The following is a 22,287-nucleotide window of genomic DNA, read 5'->3' on the forward strand; positions in this document are numbered from 1 at the left end:
ATCTACTGGGTCTTTCTGGTGTCTTCTTTTAGGATACAACAAAAACGACATGGGCGAGTGAAAACTTGGACACGGCATGTTGACATTTTTGAGAAGGATTTTATTTTTGTTCCCCTTAATGAAGCGTAAGTAAGAACTGTCTTTTATTCATATGTGTGATAGTGACTAGCTGGGTTGCCAGTTTTTTAAACTAAGCAAGGTTATAGTGTTTGCACACAAAGTTAAAGCAGTATTTGCCTTGCAGGAAAATCAGTCTCTCTGCAAAAATTGATTTAAAAAAAAAAGAGTAATCCAAAAGAGTAAGTGCAGTGACAATTGTAACATGCTGTTGCAGGGCATGATGAAATTCTCTTGGAGTACTCAAGGAGTTGACCAAAGTAATTGTAAAAATATTAACTGTTGTCTTTGGGGAAAATGGAAGTCGAGTGAGATCTCAGCCCACTGGAAAAGGGCAAATATAGTTTGTATCTGTACAAACAGGAGGGCGCTAGGAAATTACTGATCTGTCCAACTTTGATATATGGAAAGATGATTGAGTTATATCATCAAAGAATATTTTTCCAAGTACCCAAAGGATAACAAAGTGATGAGTAACAGCCATCATTAATTTGACAAAAGCAAATTATGCCCAACCAAGCCTTATAGGTGCAGGGGAGAGCAGTGGATGTAATAAATCTCAACTTTTTCAAAAGTAAAGCTAAGGAAGTAGAGTCCAGATCAGGGCTGTCCAAGTGTTGGCCCAAGGGCTTCAAAGGCCCCTAAGAGGTTAACATGCAACCTGAAGTCCAGCTACTGTTTTCTCCTATCATTCCCAATGCTGCTGCTCTGGACTTTTCCTCCCTTCTCCAGTTTCCAATTTTTGCTCCTTCCCTGGTGGCCATATGGCTGGCAGGGGCTTCATGGTACCTGGAGATGTCCTTTCTCCATAGTTTTTGTAAGTACCACCATCTGTTTTTTAAAGTTGTATGTACTACAACAGGCAGAAACTAAAATACCCATGTTGCTGAACTCAAAGGGATTGCAATAGTATTAGGCATTGCTACCTGCTGTTAATCTTTCAAGTACACAAGGATGGTTACATGACGAAAATGCTAGACTGGGATTTCAGAGATTTGGATTCAGTTCTTAACTGCTGTAAGCTGCTTGTGATGTGGGCAGTTGCTTAATCTTTCTGCCTCTGTACATCACTTATAAAAAGGGGTATAATTATTCCCTATGTCACAGCACTATCTTACAGATAAATTTGTTTGTGAGGCATTCAGGTACTAATACAAGCCTATGTAGACCGTTCTGTACCTGCTGAATATGTAGCAAAACCAGTTTCTATCTTTGTCTTCAGAGGTATGGCTCCATAACCTACAGAACAATTGGTATGCAGAATCAAAGGGAACCTACGATGATTCAGGTTCAGTTCGTTCCAATGAAATGTGTGCTTTTTATGCAAGTGTATGAAAAAGCCAGTTTTCAAAAATTCTTGAAACATGCCTTTTTCGTAAGCATTCAGTTTGACCAGCTAAGGGCTGACTCTGATTACCTAATAAGGTTTGCATCACACTTTTTCTGTTCTTGTCCCTGGCTTTGATGAAGGGGGCCTAGATAAAAATTGCATGTCATTTCTAAAACTACAGGATATTTCTTGCATATCAGTTGTTCAAATCCTTCCACGCCCTGTGGCGCATGTGCCATTATATGTATTGCAGTGCTCAGGTTCCGTGCCAAAGTACCCCCATGAACTTGCGACCCCCCAGGCGAATGCCATTTTCACTGGGGTGGCTACCTATTATTCAGTTTCCATGGTGACCAGAAATCTTATTCTGGTGGCCTGATACTGCAGGAACCAGAGCCTCATCACCTCAAAGATGCAGAAAATTTCTTCCTACTTTTGGAAAGTTTGTACCCTCTGCTTTGTATTCTCCATCTCCAGCCACTCTCTCATTGTGTTGACTAAACTCTGCGTCTTGAAAGAAGTAGGGTGCAGGTTACTCCAGGGACCCAGAGAGCCCCTGAACTTCTCTGTTATGCAGTAGGAGTTCTGTTGTTTGAATTTCTTTTCCACCTCTCCAAATATACTTCCAGTATACTTGAGCTGCACTTTTTTGGGAGATCCAGCCTGTCCTCGGTTTTCAGGATGGTCCCAGCTTATATTTGTGTAATGGCATGATGGGATCTCATTTCCCCATCCCAACAATCACACCTCCTACCATTACACCTGTGCATGGCAGAAAGCATGATTTGGGATCAGAAATCAGATTCCAATCGCATCATTACTACTGGCCAATGCAGGGGAAGTCCAGGATCATAAATCTGGGTTCTTCCTGCACTAGCAAATTGAAAGACAAGTACTTGTACATTTAGCCAGGACCAGTGATCAGCTGATTGTCAGCTCTTGCCCTGGGACTGCACCAGGGATTCAAACTGGTCCTGGTGTGGTCTGGGGCCAGGGCTGACAGCTGATTGTCAAAGTCCTATGCCTGACAGCTCTGTCCCAGCTGCTGGGCATAGGGGATCAATGCACATTAACTTCAGCATAAATGTGGTGTGTAGAGAGAACTGATATGCTGTAGATGTGGCTGACTTTTTTTATGGGGTTACTGGAGTTTGATCTCTGCTTCCGGAAAGTCTTCTCAAAATCCTACACAATTGTGGCTTGCAGCAGTTTTGTTGGGAACTGTGGGATAAAGAGCAAGGAAAAGTGATTGAAGGAAGATTTGTGAGAATACTTGATAGAACCAGATGGGCGATTTGGACTCAACTGTACTATGATGCCATTTTAAGATCATTTGATGTATTGATTCAGCTGCTAATGATGGAAATCTCCAGCATAGAAGACTATAATTCAGAAGTTGAAGTAGTCAGTCATTTTCATTTAGATACCAGTGAACTTTGCCAGGCTGTTTTACAAGTTGATGGTAATGCTTATATTAAACACGGGAACAACTTGACACGTGAAATGTTTGCATTTGGCACAGCATTTACCTCCAGTAGCTTAATTTGTGCATTTGGAAGAAATAAGAAAAAGGTGGAGTTTTCAGCATACTAAATACCACTTTCAGCAACAATTTAGGAACCTAATTACCACTGACTGCTGAGAATTCGGTCCCTAATTTGGGGTCAGGAGGTGGCAGGGACCCACTACTTAAAACTCTGATTCATCTATATAATGTATAGCTTGACTTTGTGCTTTAGTAAGTGACAAGACGTTCTGGAGAAGGGAGGACAGTTGGCCATGTTAGCTGCAGGTCTGGCTAGCTGGGCTGCTAGCACTGAACCTATGTACAACCTTAAATTAGCTCTACATTTAATCAATTCACACCATATAGAACAGAAGATTAATTAAAAACTCCCTGTTTTAAGCTTCAAAGGAGGAAGAACTTTGAAGTATGAGCAAATTTAAAGGAAAACCCAGGTAGGTTCCTTTTTTAAAAAAAAAAATCATATCTGACTAACAAATTTGGTAGTGAAAATCCTGCCTTTGGAGAGAGAATTGTGGACTCTTAAAGCAAATATGTTCAGGAAAGTGAAAAACAAATCAACCAATCTCACAGTCAGTCACCGCTAACGAGTTTTTATTTGCTTTTATTTAACCTTAAAAATTAAGTAATGTATTTATTAATTGCTCTTAACTCATTTTTTTTCCTTTTGTAGCGCCCACTGGTTTCTGGCTGTCATCTGTTTTCCTGGTTTAGAAAAATCCAGATATGAGCCAAATCCCCACTACCATGAAAATGCTGCAGTGCAGATAAAAGCCTCTTCAGAAAGAGATATTAATTCTCCATCTCCTTTGCCAAATGAGTTTGATACTACTTCACAAAGCTCTCCTTCCAAGTCTACGGTAAAGAAGATGCTGAGCAAAAAGCATAATATGTGTTTACCTGAGCTGAACACTGAAACAGAGGACAGCGATTTACCATATTGTCGGAGAAGCCCTTGTAGGGGGAAAAGCGGTTCTAAAAAAGTAAACCAAATAGACAGTGATGCAGAAGAACCTGCGCCTGTGGAATCTGCATGTCATAAACTTGATCATAGGACTACAGATGAAAATGACATGCAGAGTGAATATAGAACCACCGCACAACCTATGGGTATGTCATTTTACAAGTTTAGTGGAATGCTTAAGGGTAGAAGATGAATTACAGTAAGTTTGTCATAAAAAGCATGGTATCTCAGCTGTGCAACTTTTTTTTTCTTTCCCGACATTTTCTTTTGATACTTCTCACTTTAACATTTTTCTTCACCTTCAGTGTTACGTGATGGGCAGGACTTCAAGAAATAAGTGCTGCGTGAGAGAGAGTGATCTCCTCATGGGATTAACACAGCTATATGGGTATTTCACAAACATTAATGGCCTTGTGCTAATTATTAAGATCCTAGAAAGAAATGGAGTTATTAAACTCCATTTTAAATGTGAGCACATATTAAGTCATTTTCAGGATTGTTATCTCACTTTGAGTACCACGGTGGTAGACTGACCAACTAGGTGTATACAACTTCGTTGGTTGGTTGGTTGTTGTGGTTCTCTCCCACCCCCCACACCCAGAAGTGTTAAATCTCTAAGCTCCCACTGTCCTCAGTTATAGTTCTGAGAGCTCCACACCTGTGGAAATCAATCCCCAGGTGATTCAAACCAGGCACACAGAAAATTAAGAGGCTAAAATTCTTCAAGTAATTGTCTACGTACACATTCTCATCTATGGGGTCTTGCACCCTGTGCTTTGACCAGAGGGTTTTTTGTTTTTGTTTTTTGCCTTGCCAGTATCCAAAGAGTGTGCATTCACCGTGCCCCATCCTATGCTCCAGTACTGAAAGGATAAAGGGCTGTGTGCACTTCCAGTTCCTCTCAATCTGGCTATAGACAGAACTGCTTGTGTGTCCTAGCAATTTCAAAACTTAGGAAGGACTACAGACCTGTACTACTTTTTTTAAATATCTTCTATAGTTTTGTCTTCTCAGGAAATCTGTGTGAGGTTGTTTTTTTTTTTTTTTCTTTCTGGGATAGCCTGCAGTCTCATCTGTCTTCCATTGGTTCCAGCTTCTCCCTCTCCCATTTTTTCCTCTGTCTCCTACCTCTGATCATTCATGCCAAAGAGAAAGTCACCAGTAATGGGTGTTCCACTTCACCCAGCATGGGTCCTGTTGCCAGCACTGGCAGAACTCTCTCAATTTGAATGCTATCTAGGAACTTTCTTAAGCCCAGGTTCACAGCCACTTCTGGTACTGCATGCGTTCATGAAAAGACGGGGACTGCATGGATTAATCAGCAAACCCTAACATTTCAGCACTATATCTCCCAGCATAACTACCTGTACCTGTCTGGCCTTGGAGCTTTCAGTAGCTCCCTCAATAGTCCAGAGGGACACTTGTCTTTCAAAACCTGTACTCATGTTCTGGAAGAAAAGTTTTTGTTTTTCCCTGAGTTGCAGTGACCATTCAGTACCCATAGCAAAAAAAAAAAAAAGACAGTCAAGGGAATACTTCTGTCCAAGACCCACTTTAGTTCAGTCAGCACCCAAATCCTCCATAGATATTGGGGGTTTCCACAAACTAATAGAAAGAGTCACAGACACTCTGAGAATCTTCCCCATAGAACATTTCAGAACAGTCAAATTCCCTGGTTGACATAGATTGCCATTTGGGTGTTGCAAGATAAACCTTGCCCATTAATTGAGGCAATCATAGATTCAGCTAAGATGATGGATGGCAAAACCCCTGCATCTTGCCACTCAACTGCCAGGAAGGCAGATGAAAGGGACAAAATCCCTTCCAGGTGTACTGAGTTACCTGCAGACTCATCCTGACCCTTAATAGTTGTGGTAGGGAGTGAGAATCACAAGTTGAATAAGGACAAAAAAACCAGGAGACTGAGCCAGTTCAGCAAGAGGGAATGAGGAATCCATAGACTTACAAGTTCACAGTGATCACTGGTGTCAATAATACCCTTATTGCATCCAGGGCGTAGGTTTGTGTCTTGATTTAGAGTGTCTACTTCCTTGCCACCATTCATCCAATTCCTACATGAGCCTCCAATTCAGAATGATTAACTCCCAGGCTCTCCTGGTCAGTGTGATTTTTGAGACAATAGAAAGATTGAATCGCATGCTCTAGAGGTGCGAGGATGACTATCTGCAATATGAAGGGCCCTGTGGTGGGTGCAGAACAGCTGTGGCAGCTGTGATATATGTTGTGAGGTTTGGGCTTCCTCAAAGAGATCCATGCTACTGTGAAGGCCCACTTTTCAAAGGCATGGTTCTCTTCTGTACCGGGTGCCTTTGCAGAAGTGACTTCTCCCTGGCAGCCGCAGGAGCTTGGCTATATGGGACCTGCTGGCACTGAGGCAGTGGTGTGCGATGGAACTCCAAATGTACCTGGCACTGCTGTCTGTGTGAAGGTCCACCCCTCCCACTCAGGACGGCAGCACAGGCTGTGCGGGGAGCGAGGCTGCAGGTAGGAGCTGTGGGTGTGGGCATGGGAGTGAAGTGCATGGGGAATAAGAAGATCCTTAGGCAGGCAGGAGGCATATATGCAAAACAAACAAAAGAAAGGTTTATGTCAGTAGCTTAAAATGCCTTGCACCGTTACTAAATATCAGTTATTGGATCAGCATTGGCTGATGTGGTTGATTAATCATCAGCTGTTGGTATCGGCCAAGAAAAATCTTCATTGGTGCACCCCTATCTGTAACCTGTTCTTTTGCCAGTGTTGGTTGCTTGACTCCCCTCTAAACTGTGGTGCCAGGTGCAGTAGTCTGGGAGATGACCTTGCCTGGGAAGACTGAGGTGAAAAAGCATTGAGTACTTCAGCCTTTTCTGCATGCTCTGTCACTAGATTTATCTCCACACTTTCCCTCATCCTTCTCTTGTTGCTGACATACTTGTAGAAACCCTTTTTGTTAGCCTTCACATCTCTTGCTAGCTGCAACTCCAGTTGGCCTTTGTGACTTCATCCTTGCGTGCCCAAGCAATACTCGTATACTCCTCCTTCGTTGTTTGCCCAAGATTCCACTTCTTATAAGCTTCCTTTTTGGGTTTTAGCATACTGAAGAGTTTGCTAAGCTAACCTGGTCTTCTGCCCTACAAGCTAGTATTCCTGCGTGTTGGGATGGCTTGTTTCTGCACCCTAAGTAAGGTTTCTCTAAAGTTCAGCCGGCTCTCCTGGACTCCTCTCCCTCTCACACTTGCCTCCCATAGGATCCTGCCCATGAGTTCCCTGAATGAGTCAAAGTCTGCTTTTCTGAAGTCCAGGGTCCTTACTCTTCTGTTCTTCCTACCTTTGCTCAGGATCCTGAACTCAAGCACCTCGTGATTGCGGCTGCCCATGTTGCCATCGACTACTACATTCCCCACCAATCCTTCCCTGTTTGTAAGCAGCAGGTCAAGAAGAGCACGGCCACAATTGGCCACTCCAGCACATGTACCAGGAAGTTGTCCCCAACACTGTCCAAGAACTTTCTGGATTGCCTGTGCACTGCTGAATGTCAGGGTCCCCCATGAGAACCAGGACCTGTGATTGGGAAACTTCCATTAGCTGTTTGAAGAAAGCCTCATTCACCACATCCTCCTGGTCTGGTGGTCTACAGCAGACCCTCTGCCATGACATCTCCTTCGTAGCTTTTCCCTCTGATCCCAACCTAGAAACTTTCAGCGGACCTATCTCCATTTTCATGTTAGAGCTCTGAGCAGTCCATATGGCTCTTAAATAAAGTGCAACTTGTCCTTATTTTCTCATGCCTGTCCTTCCTGAACAGTTTTTACCCATCTGTGACAATGCTCCAGTTAAGCGAGCTCCCGCCAACTCTGTTGTTTTCAATTACATCTGTTAGTTCCATGACTGTGTGAGGACTTTTTCAATTCTTCCTGCTCGTTTCCCAGGCTCCTTGCATTTGTGTACAGACACCTGAGGTAACAAGCCAATTGCCCTAGTTTCTCAGAAAGAAAATGAGAATGCCTCCCTTGTTGCCCCCTTCTGTTTGTGCTTCCTCCAGGTCACCCACTTACTTCCATCAGGGCTTTGGTCTCCATCCCCTGGTGAAACTAGCTTAAAGTTGTCCTCACTAGCTTACTGAGCCTGTCTATAAGGATGCTTTTCCTTCTTGTCATCAGGTGGATTTCTTTTCTTCCTGGCAATCCTTCTTGGAACATCATCCTTTGATCATCCTTGTTGGCAACACCATCTGTGCAGCCATGCATTGATCTACAGGATGCACCTGCTTCTGCTCAGGCCCTTCCCGTTGACTTGAAGTATCAAGATTACCACCTGAGCCTCCATCCCCATCACCTTTGGACCCAGAGCCCTATAGTCACTTTTGATCTTCTCAGGCAGTATCCTTGGTGCCCACGTGAATGAGCAGCATGGGGTAGTAGTCAGAGGGCTGAATAAGTCTCAATAATCCTTCCATGACATTTTGGATCCCGGCTCTAGGCAATGAGCTTGACCACCTGAGACAACAAGTCCAGCCAACTCGCGAGTCCAGACCAGCTGACTTTGAGAGGAAGGAAGATGTTCTGTTCCATCTACTGTATAGCTTAAATGCTAGATGGCTTTCTCAGGTAGTGAGAATGCTTGATTCAAGCTAAAAATGTTCTCATCCACAGTAGAAAGGACTGTCAGGCATACCTGCTTGATGAAGCAGAACAGATTTTCATCTTGTTAGGCAAGAAAGATAATCTTAGCCAGGCCTTTTATGGACCTCAGCTATGCTGATCTTCCTCTCATCTCAGTTCATCTCTCTGGCAGGTTTCTAGGCATCTCACCTGCTAGTCAGTTTTTCACTGAAGGGCCTCAGTTTCCCTAAGGTCCTGTCCAGAAATTTTTTCTCAAACTGAGCAATCTAATTCTGCAATAGAACCTAAATTTGTTTCTCTCATCCCTAATGAGAGGGCCATATGAGCCTATGATAATGTGTTCCCTTGTTCACTTTCCATGAAAACAGGCTTTCTAATGGTGTTTTTGTTGGTAAGGAGAGTGTGTGAGATCCAAGCTCTTGTGGCAAAACCCCCGTATGGTACCACCTTTTCCACAGAGAAGGTGACCTTGAGGACTAACACCCAGTTTCCAGCTCCCCTGAAGCATTCATTTGGGGCAACAGGCCAACTGCTGGTGCTTATTCTTACTGAAAATTTTGGCCTGCTGACTTCACAGAACCAGATTGCTCAGAAAATTTCCATGGCTTATTGGATCAATAGCTAAGAAATGTAAAGGCACAATGATACCAGCCCACAGGTAGCAAACAAATCTATAGCTGTACAAAGCTGTGCTATGAAACTGCTAAGAGCTCATTCCACCAAACCCAACTTACTTCCATAGTAGCATAATGGCCCTGTAAGTAACATCTCCAGGGCCACCAGCTAGTGTTCTATGCACACTTTTTGCAAAATCATCACACAATTGCAGAAGCCTCTGCCAGATGCTGTGATTAGAAGAGATAGTAAGTACTTCAATTCAATCATTCAATTTAAGGTAGGGTGCCCATATGTCACATTGTCACCAGGATAGTCCCATTTTAAACACCTGTCCCTGGGCATCCCATCATTTTGGGCTCATACGTTCATGTCATTTTCTGGGGCACAGTTGTATAATTGAACCCCCTCCCACAAATGAGAATATGCATATGGGTAATGCATCTTGAAGAACTCTAGCTGTTGGTAAGTAACTTCACTTTTGTAGTTGCTTGGAAATACTTTGTGCTGTTGCCTTTACCCATCATTGCATAGCAGTGTGGGGCAAATATTTTTTCAAACATGCCTTAACCACATGAGCAACATTTTGTATTGTTCCAACCCCTGCCTCATCAGCTTCAGACCTCACAAATTCTGAGCAAATGAACCAAGCAAGAGACTCATTTGCATCTTGCAGCCCAAATTTGTTTACTACATATAATAGACTTATTTTTAGGAAAGGAAAAAAAACCCCACACAAGTACAAAATGTAGGATAACTGGCTTGGCAGTAGCATGGCTAGAAAGGGTGCTACTAGGATGAAAAAGCAAATGCATGAACAAAATCATTTGTATGTCAAGGCTTTATTCAGGATTGGTTAGGTCTCCTCCTAAATACCACATTCAATTTTGGGTACTGTATTTTAAGAAGTAGGGAAAAAACAGCAAAAGGATTCACAGGCAAGTGATGAAGATGATAAAGAAAAAGGACTGGAAAGTTGAGTAAAGACTGGAGAAACTTCTTAGCAGCTTGGAGGATCTAGATCACTTAAGATTTATTTCAGATCTTTATTTCAGGGTCATTTCTGTGGTTCTCTTTTGAACTTTTCCAAGAGTTTTTCCACTTCCTTGAAGTGGGGTTGCCAGAACTGGACATAGTGTTCTAGTAGAAGTCTTACTGCTTTTTTTCCCCTTAAAAAATGGAAGCCACAAGAGCATAATTACTCTGTTCTCTCTTAGTGTTCTCCTGCTTCTCTAAAAGTTTATTCAGTGCGTCGTGTCCTTGACTCTTTGCACCAGCTTTCTGTGAGGGTCCCAGAGGACTCTGTCCTTGGTGATTCTTATCTTCTCCCTTTTCACTTGATCTTCAAGTAATCAGGCAATCTCATCTGCAAACACAAATTCAGCTACCATCACTAAAGATGATCCCAGATCTCCATCCATACTCCAGACATGTTTCCTCCTCAGATATCATCTTGTTTTTCTGACATTTCTTGACATACACCTGATCATCGCCTCAAGTTCACTATAGCTAAAAAAAAAAAAAAGCCCTTGTAATCTGCTACCAATCTATTCTTTGTAATTGCTGTGGGACACTTTCATTCTTCTTCTGCAACCTGGGCATCCTCTTTTTTTACTTTGAAGTTCTCTGAGTTTAGCTTCAAGTTCTAAGTCTTTGATGTTTGGGGTGTTTTGTTGTCTGTTCCCACCTGCTGCACCCCCTGCCCCTCCTTATCCCCTCCACCTAACCTAAGGTGGAGGGCCTTTTGTATTCATCCGTATACCTAAAACTCTTGTCCAGACTCTCATCGCTTCTCAGTTAGTGCAACATTCTTTTTCTCTGACAAATGCTATTTTTCCCTTTCATATCCTCCCAGAAAGCTGCTGTTTCTAAGCTGGTTGCTTTAACAGTACTACCCCTTCCTTGGTCTCCCTCCACTGACTTTAATCTTCTTTATAACATTCAAGATCAAGTAACTCTTACTTTTGAAAGTCCTTTTCATCTTACCTTCATCCACCTATCCTTGTTTACTCACTATACTGAAGTCAAATTCTGTCTCTAGTCAACCACTGATACAGTCTCTGTTGTTTGTTTGTTTTTCAAACAAGCACCTTCATGCTGCCCTTCCAAAAAGGGACAAGCTTCTTGTGAACATCAGTACTACGACCTTGTTGTTCCCCCCATCAACAACCCCTTTGTTAATTCCCTCTTTAAACAAGTCTTTTGTTATGATGTATACCAAAAATTGACAGTGCTTAGACTTCTAATATGCTGAGACTGCTACCTACTTATCATGCTGATCAATATTATCCAGTGTTCTCTCTTCTGCTTTTTTTTTTCTTCACAGTCGGATTGAAAAAATACAGCCCTTAGTAGGATCTTGTTCCATAAGCAAGGCCTCTACATGCCACTCAATATTAATAATAAAGCCTTGCTCTATTTTATATTTCCCTTTATATACATTCAAAGATTGTATTAACCATTTTTGTTATGGCATTGAATCAAGAGGTTATATTAAGGTAAGCATCCCCAGTTCTTTTCTCTAATTTGCTGCTTTATATGGTATTGTATGCCATACTGTGGGTATATCATCCATTCTTTGTTCTCAGTTGGCTTGTTACCTTAGGATCATTTAACATTTTTATTAGTTTATTCAGTGAATATCTGCCCTTCCTGACTAAGTTCAGGGTGGCCTATAATTAGAGAAGCAGAATACTTACAAAACAGGGGAACAAAAAAACCCAACTTAAATGGGACTAGAATATAAACATAAGACAGTGACACCTCTGCCCCCAACAATATCTTGGCCTAGCTTTTTGCTAAATATCTGATCAAATAGGAAAGTCTTGCAGAACTTCAGAAAAATGTCTGGACCTGAGCTCTGGCAGGCTTCAGGAGATAGAATTCCAAACTTGAGGAGCAACTGCTGGGAATGACCTTGCATGCATTTTCAGCAAGCAGACTTGGCATATTGATGGTACTTGTAGAAAGTTGCTGTCAGCTCACTGCAAGGGATATGATGGGGCCTAAGGGAGAAGTGTAGTCCCTTGCATAGTCTTAGACCATTTGGGACAGTGATCCTTACCAGGGTGTTGTCACAGGATCTTTTCAAGGATGCTATGAGGTGCGACTAATGTTATCATTGTTAGGTGTGCAAACATGGTTCACAGGATAAAACCGAGACGTTTCATATAGGAATCTATAATGTTACAAAATATTTTGTACCTGTTATGGTTGTTCTGGGTTCTTTGCAGAAGAATAATTGCTCTATTACTTTTTCGAGTAAAAAAAAATGAATGAAAACTAAGCTGCCATTTTCTGAGGGGTTCCTCAAGCCTGTCAAGGGATGCCTTGAATCTCAAATCTGTAAAGCTTTCATTCCAAGTTCATTTTCATATGCTTGTAAATTCCTGAAAATTAGACATCCTGGTATACAAAACTTTCTTTTCTAACCCAAGGTCAAACTGTTGGCATAAGTTGAGTAATGAATGCATCATCAAATGAGTTAGTAGTAAAAACAAGAAAATAGTCTCAACAAAAAACTCATTTTAGGTTAGAAGAGTAAGTCTTGACTAGGCAGTCTACTTTAAGGCTGTCCTTTTGTTACAGCATTTGTGAATTAGGCCCAATGATACTTTAACCAAGCTGCAGAAAAATATTAGGAATAATAATATTACTATTAATTTACTAATAATAAACACTAGTAATATTTTGTGTTTGGTAGCCAGGCATGTTGGATGGAGGAAAGAGGCATGGAAAGGTTAATTCATGTGCCTGGAGAAGCATGGTGATTGAATGGGGTAGGCACATCTTGAGTTTCAGTGGTTTGTATCTCTAAATTACTAAATATTTTTGCCATCTTACATTTAAAATGTGGGTATTTATTTGCCTACTTGTCAGGAGCAGAGAGATTACAGCAAATAACACTGGTGGGGAAGGGACCTTCTAGGTCTCAGTTCAGCTTCCTGCTGTCATGGACAACCATGCCACATCCCTTTCACAGACTGATCAAATTTCATCCTAAATGGAGTAGTGGTTTTTTTGTTTTGTTTTTTTGTTTTTTTGCGGGGGGGAGGGGGTAAGGGAGGGAAGAATAGAGTTTCTTTAGAGGTTTTTTATGCCCTGCTATTATTTTTAAAATGTTCCAAAACCTCACTCTTACAGCTAGACCATGTGTTCTAATTTCTAGCCAGATGTGTTTTAGGATAATTGCACTCATTTGTTCTTATACCAAAACTTTTGTTAGTTTAAATCGATCTTTTTTCCTGACCTTTGGCTTTGAATCCTTACTAAGTTTATATACCAGTCTTATCCTTCTTAGCCTTTGTGTTGCTAGACCAGAGTAGCCAATCTTTTGTTGATCTCTGATCAAATAGGTTCTTGGTTTCTCTTATCAATGTCATAGCACTGCTCTACCCTTCCTCCTCTTGGAATACGTCTTCCTTGAATATTGTTGATCAGAATGGTACAATGGCACTAATACTTTTCTCTTGCTACTGGAAATACCTCCTGGTATATCCCAAGGTTGCATGTTGCTTTTTCCAGCTATTTCATATTTGTAGCCCTCAGTCGATCTGCTTTTCATAATAGTGAGATTAAACTAAAGATTGTTTTTTACACACCTCTTTCTTTTCCCACTCCTCATCGTCTTAAATACAGGTAGTAATTTTTTCTTTTCTAGTTATTTGGTACCAGTTGATAAATTCATTAAAATACTGATAAGGCATACATTTCTGGCAAATCAGAGTGAACAGGCATAAACATGCATGTTGGTTAGTTTCATTTTCTGGTGTAGGTCTCAGGATTCTTTATGCAACAGTAGAAGTGTTTCAGTTGTAGATCAAGGCTAGATGCAGACATTCAGAAACCCCAAGGCAACATCAATCTAAGCTGCATGGTTTTCTGTAAGTGGTAGAGATTAGATCAGTAGCAAACAGAACACACATTGCGCTTTGTGGGGGAGTAACTCTTAGATTGGGTTCCACATTTTTTTTTTAACCAGTCTGTGTGTGCAGGACTTCTATTCAGTTATGAGTATAGACCAGTTTCAATTACTAAGACCATTAAAAGTGTCATGTCCATACCTAGCCCAAGTGTTGGAAGAAACATTTCACTTAAGATATGTCTACATGATGGAAGCTAATACCAAGCCAAGAGAAGGCTGAGAGGGGGTCTGGTGGCTGTTTACAAACTCACCAGGGGGGACCAGTGGGAATTGGGGAAGGCTTTGTTCTCCTGGGCACCACCCGGGGCTACTAGGAATAATAGCTACAAATTGTTAGAGAGAAGGTTCAGGGTGGACATCAGGAGACCTTACTTTACAGTTAGGGCTGCCAGGCTCTGGAATAGACTCCCAAGAGAGTCCTACCTTGGGGGTCTTCAAGAGGAGGCTGGATAGATATTTGGCTACAGTGATATGACCCCAGCACCTGGGATAGGGGGTCAGACCTGATGGTGTGTTTAGGTCCCTTCCGACCCTAAGCACCATGATACTATGATGTAGAATAAAGTTCTAGCTCGGAATGAGGAAGCTCAGATACTAGTGGTAGCACCTAAGTGTAATGTGTAGTAATAAAAATGTTGTAGATGATATTTTTAAAATATGCTACTACTTATGCTTATACAGATGGCTTGCACAAAATTAGGCTAAACTACAGTGAAGACTCAGCTGATGGCAGTAAAGTAAATGAAGATGACCTTATAGATTTTTCTGAAGATCAAGATAACCAGGTAAAGAGCTTAATAACTTCATTTGAATATGTGCCCATTTCCAGATGAAGAGCCTTTAAAAGCTGAATGTGAAATAGATAGACTGGTTGTTCATTATCTTGCTTAGCTTGTCAGGGGTGCAGTTGCTTGGTCTTGCACCAAATGGGAAATCAGGTGCTATATTTCAGCTAAATCATCCTACATCATTGTAACTTATGAAAGTACAATGATGTTGGATGATTTAGCTGGGGTTTAAAGAGAGCTTCATTTTCTCCACTTTTATCTGGATAATAGGTCGTGTGGTTTCTTAGAAAGAGAAAACCTTTGTTGGGTGATGTTAGCATGTTCTTTTGCTGTGGGTTTTTCCTCCTTCCCCCTCCCCCCGGTAATGCGTTCAGGGTTGCCATATGTCAGTAAATGTACAGACAGTCAGTAAAATAATCAGGCTAAAAATGCTTCTCCGTAAAATCATTTAAAAATATTAAGTGGTCCATAAAAACACTAAACAAAACAGAGTTTGATTGAAACTCCATGGTCAGTAAGAAGCTGGAGGCAGTGTTGAAGAAGAATAGCACAACTTCACCACCAGGGGTCTAAGTGGGAATGCTACACCCTGCAGGGAGTCTTTTTTTCAGGGGTTTGTAGCCCTTCCCCCTAGCCATGTGCTGCTGCTGAGTCCTATTGACTACCTGTAGTACTACAGGTAGGCTTCTTTTAGGGGAGGGTCTGTGCTGGAATGGAGGGATTGAGGCCAGCAGGGGTAAGGCAGGAGCGGGGGAGGTAGATTGGGCAGAGGGGCAGCATGGGGAAGGGTATGTATGTGGACATTAGAGTGTTGGGGATGAGTTAGAGGACCCCTGGAATGGAGGCATTGCTGCTGTCAAGCAGAGTTTCCAACTCAAGAGTTCCTTTTGTACACTTTTTTTACTGGCAATCAAACTTTTTTTATTATGTTTGTTAGCAGAGTGTTCAAAACCTCTAGATTTGAATCCAGCCCTTGTAACTGCCAACAAGACAGAAGAGTGGCACTTACATTATGTAAAACATGCATCAATACAAAAATCTTTTGTATTTACTATTTTGACTGGCAACCAAGTAAAAAAAGTTTGGTTGTCAGTCAAAAATTTGCAGATTGTCAGTTGAAAAAAACCCCCCCAAATACCAAAAAACCCAGTATCTTCGGTTGGCAATCCTGAATACATTGCATTTTGGGCTGGTTAGTTCTCACCAAAAGATGTTTTCAGATAATCATGCTGCATTGTTTTATTTCTTTGTGTATATGCTCACTTCTGAAAATCACTCGCCTCCCTGCTCCACCCCCATAACAAAAGTGGTCCATGGTGTGAATCAAGGAGTTAGAAAAAGCAAACCTCCTTGTGCTTTGTTGCAATGCATTTAAGTGCAATGGAACCCTGTCATTATTCTAATCTCAAAAAATTCTTTGGTCAAGAGAGAACTTTTGCACAGAAAAGTGATCTCAAAAGGGCAAAACTCAAAGGTCCTCCCTAAACCTAGGTGGCTCACTGGACAAGTGTTTCTAAGGTATGCTAATTTCTGTAGCAGTAGCATGCAAGGGAGTGAGGTGGCTAGAATTGCATCTAGCTTCTTTTAACTTTCATAGTCCAAAGGACAGCATACCCATTTACAGTGAATTGAATTTAATTGAACTGAGGGTGGGCCTTCAGTGTGATTCCAGAAGATTAAAGTTATTCATCTGGATTTCATAGAAATGCCATAGCTACTTAATGCTGCAACCCTGAACACAATAGGCCCCCTTCTCTTCGTCCTCCAACCCCACCCCACCCCAAAAAAAAAAAAAAAACAACCCACCAAAAACATAAAATCCTACTGAACAAGTTTGGTTGGTTGTTTTAGGGGGAGTAATCTTGCTTATGTGTGGAGTATTTGATATAACTTCCCCTGAAATCTAACATAGGTTAAGGTTTAAGCTGAAAACGTTGGTTTTAACAACTTTGATTCTAGCCTCTGGCATGGTTGCCACAAGTGACATGACCAGCCTCTGCGTGTGTAAGGGAGAAGGGCAAGGAGAAGAAAGGAGAACAGTAGTTGGGGCAGAGGGAGCATCAAGCACAGAGTGGAAACCAGAACAGCCAATTCAGTAGGGGAGGGGGATTTAAGTGGTAATTAAGGACAGTGTGGGCTTAATTTGTGGCAAACCTGCCCAAAAAGTTGTCATCCACTGTGGGTGTTCCCAGTCCTACTGGGTATCTTCTCAATATAGAATTGATGAAGTCATAAGAGTCTGAAAATCACGTATGTACAAGATACTCAGAACATATATATGGATTAGGGGGGAGCTAACAGGTCTGTATTAAACTTACTCTTAAGCAGGTAAGATAACTTTAATAACATTTTCATTTGAATTCCATTTAATTTTTGCTTTATCCTTTGAATACCCAGAACCATTTTGCTTTTACAGGAAGACAGCAGCGATGATGGCCTGGTAGATGATAACTGTAATTCAGAAATGGGACAGTGGCATCTGAAGCCCAATATCTGCAAACAGTAAGCATTATGAGGATTGGAATGAACTTTGTATCAATACTTTATAAAAACTGAATTCTGAAAACTAATGAGGACCTTTCTTTTCCCATGTTAAATATGGTAGATAGGCACTTGCTTAAAGTTAATGGGCAAGTTTAAATGAATGCTGAATCAAGGCATTAATTATGAATTACCCAAACTAATAATACTATCATAACTTTTTTACTTTTTTCATTTTATTACCAAAAATGTATCCAGATGCTTGTCTCATATTAAGAGTTTGTTTTTAATGTGTTCCTTTCCATGGTCATAATATTTCACAGTAGTAAATAGTAACTACTGCTGTGCTTCTCTCATACATTCCTTTGTCCATTGCTGTTAAATTCAAATATATCATAAAAAACTTTGTTTCTTGGAGTGTAGATCTGCACAATATTTTTTAACCAATCACAACTTACATAGTTTCTTTAATATGACAAAAATGCAAGCTTCCAAATTCTGATTTTTATTACTAGTGTGTCTTTATAATATCCTTTTTCTTTTTTCTTCGTCTTCTAATCCTAATTGTTTTATCAGTTTCCCTTCTTTGTACTGATACTATCCTGTAAAAGGGGAAAAAAGATTCCTCTAGAGTCTCAGAAATCACAGATGCTTCTAGAATTATAGAGAAGTGAGGCTGGGAGGGACTTCAGGAGAGCTAAATCTCCTGCTCAAGGCAGAATCATCCCTGTCTAAACCATCCTAGATGAGTGTTTGTCTAACTTGCTTTTAAAAACTTCCAAGGAGAGAGATTCCACAACCTCTCCAGGTAATCCGTTCCAGTACTAAACCACCTTCATAATAACTTATTCCTTACATCCAAACTAAATTTCCTTTCCTTCAGTTTGCTTCCCGTCTCTAGCAATTGCAGACAAGTCTTTGGGGTATTTTCTTCCCACCCCCTTTTCTTCTCCAAACTAAATTATCCAAACTTTTTTTTTTGTAAGTTAAGCTTCCTAAGCCTCTAATATTTTTTGTTGCTTTCTTTTGGATTATTTCTAATTTGTCTACATTTTTCATTAAGTTCTCTTCCCAAAAATGGATGCAGTATTCTAAGTGTGACCTCACCAATTCTATATTTGGTAGAAGAATCACTTCTCTTGATTTGCAAGTGGCATTCCTGTTAATACAACTGTGCTGTTGCATTTTTTTTTGGAGCAGGAGCACACTGTTGGCTCACACTTGGCCTCTGATCTATTATAAGTTCCAGGTCCTTTACTGCAGTCTAGCCAGGTGTTCCCCAGTCTGTATTTATGCCTGCAGTTGTTCCATTCCACATGCAGTACTTTGCACTTGTCCTTACGGAGTTAATTTAATTTTGGACTATTTTTCCCGTTTGTTAAGGTTATTCTGAATCCGTATATTGTTTTCCTGAGTATCTACAACTTCACCTAGCTTGGTGTCACCCTTAAATCTGCAAAGTATGCACTCAGTCCCATTGTCCAAATCATTAATGAAGCGAACAGTATTCAATAGTATCAGATCCAAGACAGACCCCTGGTGAACCCCATTTGAACAGCTGCTCCCAATTAGAGGTTGAGCCATTGATGAATACTCCTTAAGTGGAATGATATAACTAGTTTTGTATCCACCTTTACAGTAGCTTCAATTAGATACTATTTCCATAACATACTAACGAGTGGCATGTGAGATGATATCAAAAGTTTTGCTGAATTCAAGGTACATCACATCACTGATTTCCCCCATCTACAAAGCCTGTCACCTTGCAATAGGAGGAAATGAGGTTCATCAAGCATAAATTACCCTTTACAAATCCATATTGGTTATTCTCGTGGATAAGGGATAAACCTTTTTTTCCCCCCTAATGAGGCTAATCATAAGCCTATATTTACAATAGTTCCTGGAACACTTAAAAATAAACAGACATGTGACAGTTCTTTTTTGAATCCTTTCATATGAACTTTAATTTAAAGGAAGAATTCAAGTTGGCCAGGTGTGATTTGCCCTTGATGAATCCATGCTGACTGTTCCTGATCACCTTTTTCTTCTTTAGACATTTAGAAATAGTTTTCTTGATGACATGCTTCATGAGATCTGTAACCCATTCTTCTACTACTAAGTTACTTATCACCTCATATATCTTTGTTTCCAACTGAAGTGGTCAAATGGTTTCTGACCTTGTTCGTGAAGCCTGAAGTAAAGAATATATTAAATACGTCGGCCTTCTCTGCATCACCCATGATTTGATTGCATTCTGCATTTACTTAGGAATGTATACTTTCCTTGGTCTTTCTTTTACTTGTAATATACTTGTAGAATGCATTTTTCTTGTGTTTTATATCCCCTGATACCTGTAGTCAGTTCTTGCATTGGCCTTCCTGATTTTTCTCCCTGCTTGTGCAATACTCTTACGCTACTCCCTAAAAATATGGCTAGTTTCCCACTTTTTCTAGGATTGTTTTTTGAGTTTCAGCTAATTGAAAATGCAAGCTTAATCAGGCCACAATTTTTGGAGCAATTATTTTCTTTTTTTACATCAGGATAGCCTGGTTTTTTTTCACCCTTAATATGGCCTCCTTGCAGTAAAATCAACTCTACTTGACTCCTTTTCCCCTTCATACTTGCCTCCCAGGGGATTCTGCCCACCAGTTCCCTTAGTTTATTAGTCTGCTTTTCTGAAGTCTAGCATCTTTACTCTGCTACTCCTTTTTCCCCCATTTCCTTAAAATATTGAACTCTTGTCTTATCGTAGTCACTGTCATCACCCAATTTAACTTGTACCTCCATATTTTGAGTCAATTCCTCCCTGTGAGCAGAAAATAGAGAAAAGTCCTATCCTCCCTCCGCCTGCAATCTTTACCATGGCTTCTCCACCATCTGTACCAAACAGTTATCCCCAAAACACTCCAAAAATTTGGAGTGCATGTGCACTGCTCTTACCCTCCTAGCAGATGTTAAAGGAATTCAAGTACCCTGTGAGCACAAGGTTCTGCAATTTAAATACTTCCATTAGTTGTTGGAAAAAAACCACACCCGCCTCACATTGTGTCAATTCCTTGTCTGTGTGAGTGCTTCTGAACCTAGCCACTACTTTCTGTACCTGTCTTTAGCTGGTTTCTGTGTATGGTAGTGTAAGAGTGATTTTGTGGCTGTGATGATCCAGAAATTCTGAGAGATGCGTTATATAAATTATCAATAAAAGATATCCTCATTATATAAATTCTAATAAATATGTACATGTGATATTATAATTTATACATAATATAATTTATATTCTTTTATTGATATCCTCAAACTGTGTAGCTGGAATAGAATTAGACAAGCTTTCAAACGCAGTACATTCTTTGCCAGGTTCTCATCTGTTTACTCCTTGCCAGAGTTCTAGAAACTGGCAGTTCAGCTAATTCTACCAGCCCTGATAGCTGGGACCAGTGAACACCCAAAACCTGGTTCCTGAGGGAATTAATTGGAAACACCTCTCACCACAAGCCTTCCCCTACATGTCTTTGACAGGGACATGCTGCAAGCTCTGAGATCAGTTGCCTTCCCCCCTGCTTCCCCTTCCTCCCCCCAGTGTGTTCATTGGACCCTGGCTGACTTACCTTTTTGCCTAAGTGAGCCCTGCTTCCTAATTCACACTATTCTCAGTGGCTAGACTGATGAGCTGAGAGCACTTCCCTGCTTACTGCCCAAACAGCCCTCCAAATGGCAACCAAAATGAGCCCAAATCACAAAGCCCAAATCGGGCAGAGACTTAATTTGCAAATTCTTTCTCTGAATCACCAAGGCTTCTTGCTTCTCTGCCAAGCAGGAGTGAGGACACAATTCCCTTGCTGCTTCTTGCACCTTATATTTATATAGCCACTTTATGTACAGTAACAAAAGCATAATGGTGTTATGTATGTGCATTATCCAAAAACCATTTTTATACTTTGCTTATAGAAAGTAGAAATCTAGTTTGTAGGCTTTAAAAATGTACTTTGAGTTGCTGTGACTTATACTATTCACATCCATTTTTCTACCCCAGAACTAATTTGGGCCTAAGTAAAAACTTGTACTGTGGATTACTTTACCTTGATCAAGTCTATAGAAATGCACACATTACTCAATTTTAAAAGATACACGTCCTTTAATATCTTCACTTGTGACAATAAGCCTTTCCCTATCACTAACAAGCCCCTGGTGTTAAAATCTCCTTTTTTCCCTAAGGTGTGGGATTTTTTTTAATTTAATTTCTTTTCATTAATTCAAATAGCTTCAGTCTCCAGGAACATATTTTAAAAATTTAAATGTTTGAGAAAGTAGCAGACCTTGTCTGGAGGGCAGTGTTATGCACTTATACTAAACCGGTATGCTTATTACTACTAGGGACATAGTTAAAATTTTCTATTCTACTTCGAAAAACGTAACATTTTAACTCTAATATATTTTACAGTGTTGTTCTGTACTGTCCAAACTACATTTGTTTTCTGTCACTGGCAAAGGCTGTCCATTGATGAGGAGTGTAAATAAGCTACAGTATTAATGCAGTCTACCTTTTGTAAAGGCTGTTTTCCCTGACTTATAAAACTGTTTTTCTTTGGTTAAATTCTTTACTGCCAATAGTAGTAAAGTCCCTTTCACTTAAATGTGTATGCGATGTCAAAGAGATTCTAGTTTCCGTTTATTTTTTTTCCTAGCTGCTAGAGTGTGTTTTGGGGTTTTATTTTTTTTTTTAATGAGGGTATTTTTGTGACACTTTACAGTTTAGAACAGCACACAAGTTTCTAAACATTATTCAGATACGTTACTCATTAAAAATAAGGTGTGATCTTTTCTATGCTGTCCACAGGTACATTTTAAAAGAACATAATCTGTTTCAAAAGAGTAAAAAGTTGACTAGTGTCTGTATTAAGCTGCCCTTAAATTTCCCTATATTTTT

General features: G+C 40.5%; 1 protein-coding gene across 1 annotated transcript in view; it reads left to right on the plus strand.

Moving 5' to 3' along the window:
• Positions 1-22,287, plus strand: part of SENP6 (SUMO1/sentrin specific peptidase 6) — a gene marked incomplete at its 5' end in the record, with an annotated part of 97,418 nt that overhangs the window by 70,548 nt on the left and 4,583 nt on the right. Inside the window, 4 exons of the mRNA XM_019538160.1 lie at positions 33-125; positions 3,646-4,082; positions 14,779-14,882; positions 17,302-17,387. Of these exons, the coding sequence (XP_019393705.1) occupies positions 33-125; positions 3,646-4,082; positions 14,779-14,882; positions 17,302-17,387 (720 nt within the window). The remainder of the gene's footprint in view (positions 1-32; positions 126-3,645; positions 4,083-14,778; positions 14,883-17,301; positions 17,388-22,287) is intronic.

The sequence above is a fragment of the Crocodylus porosus genome, unplaced genomic scaffold (assembly GCF_001723895.1).
Source record: "Crocodylus porosus isolate Cpor-Errol unplaced genomic scaffold, CroPor_comp1, whole genome shotgun sequence".
In the NCBI taxonomy this organism is placed as follows: domain Eukaryota; kingdom Metazoa; phylum Chordata; order Crocodylia; family Crocodylidae; genus Crocodylus; species Crocodylus porosus.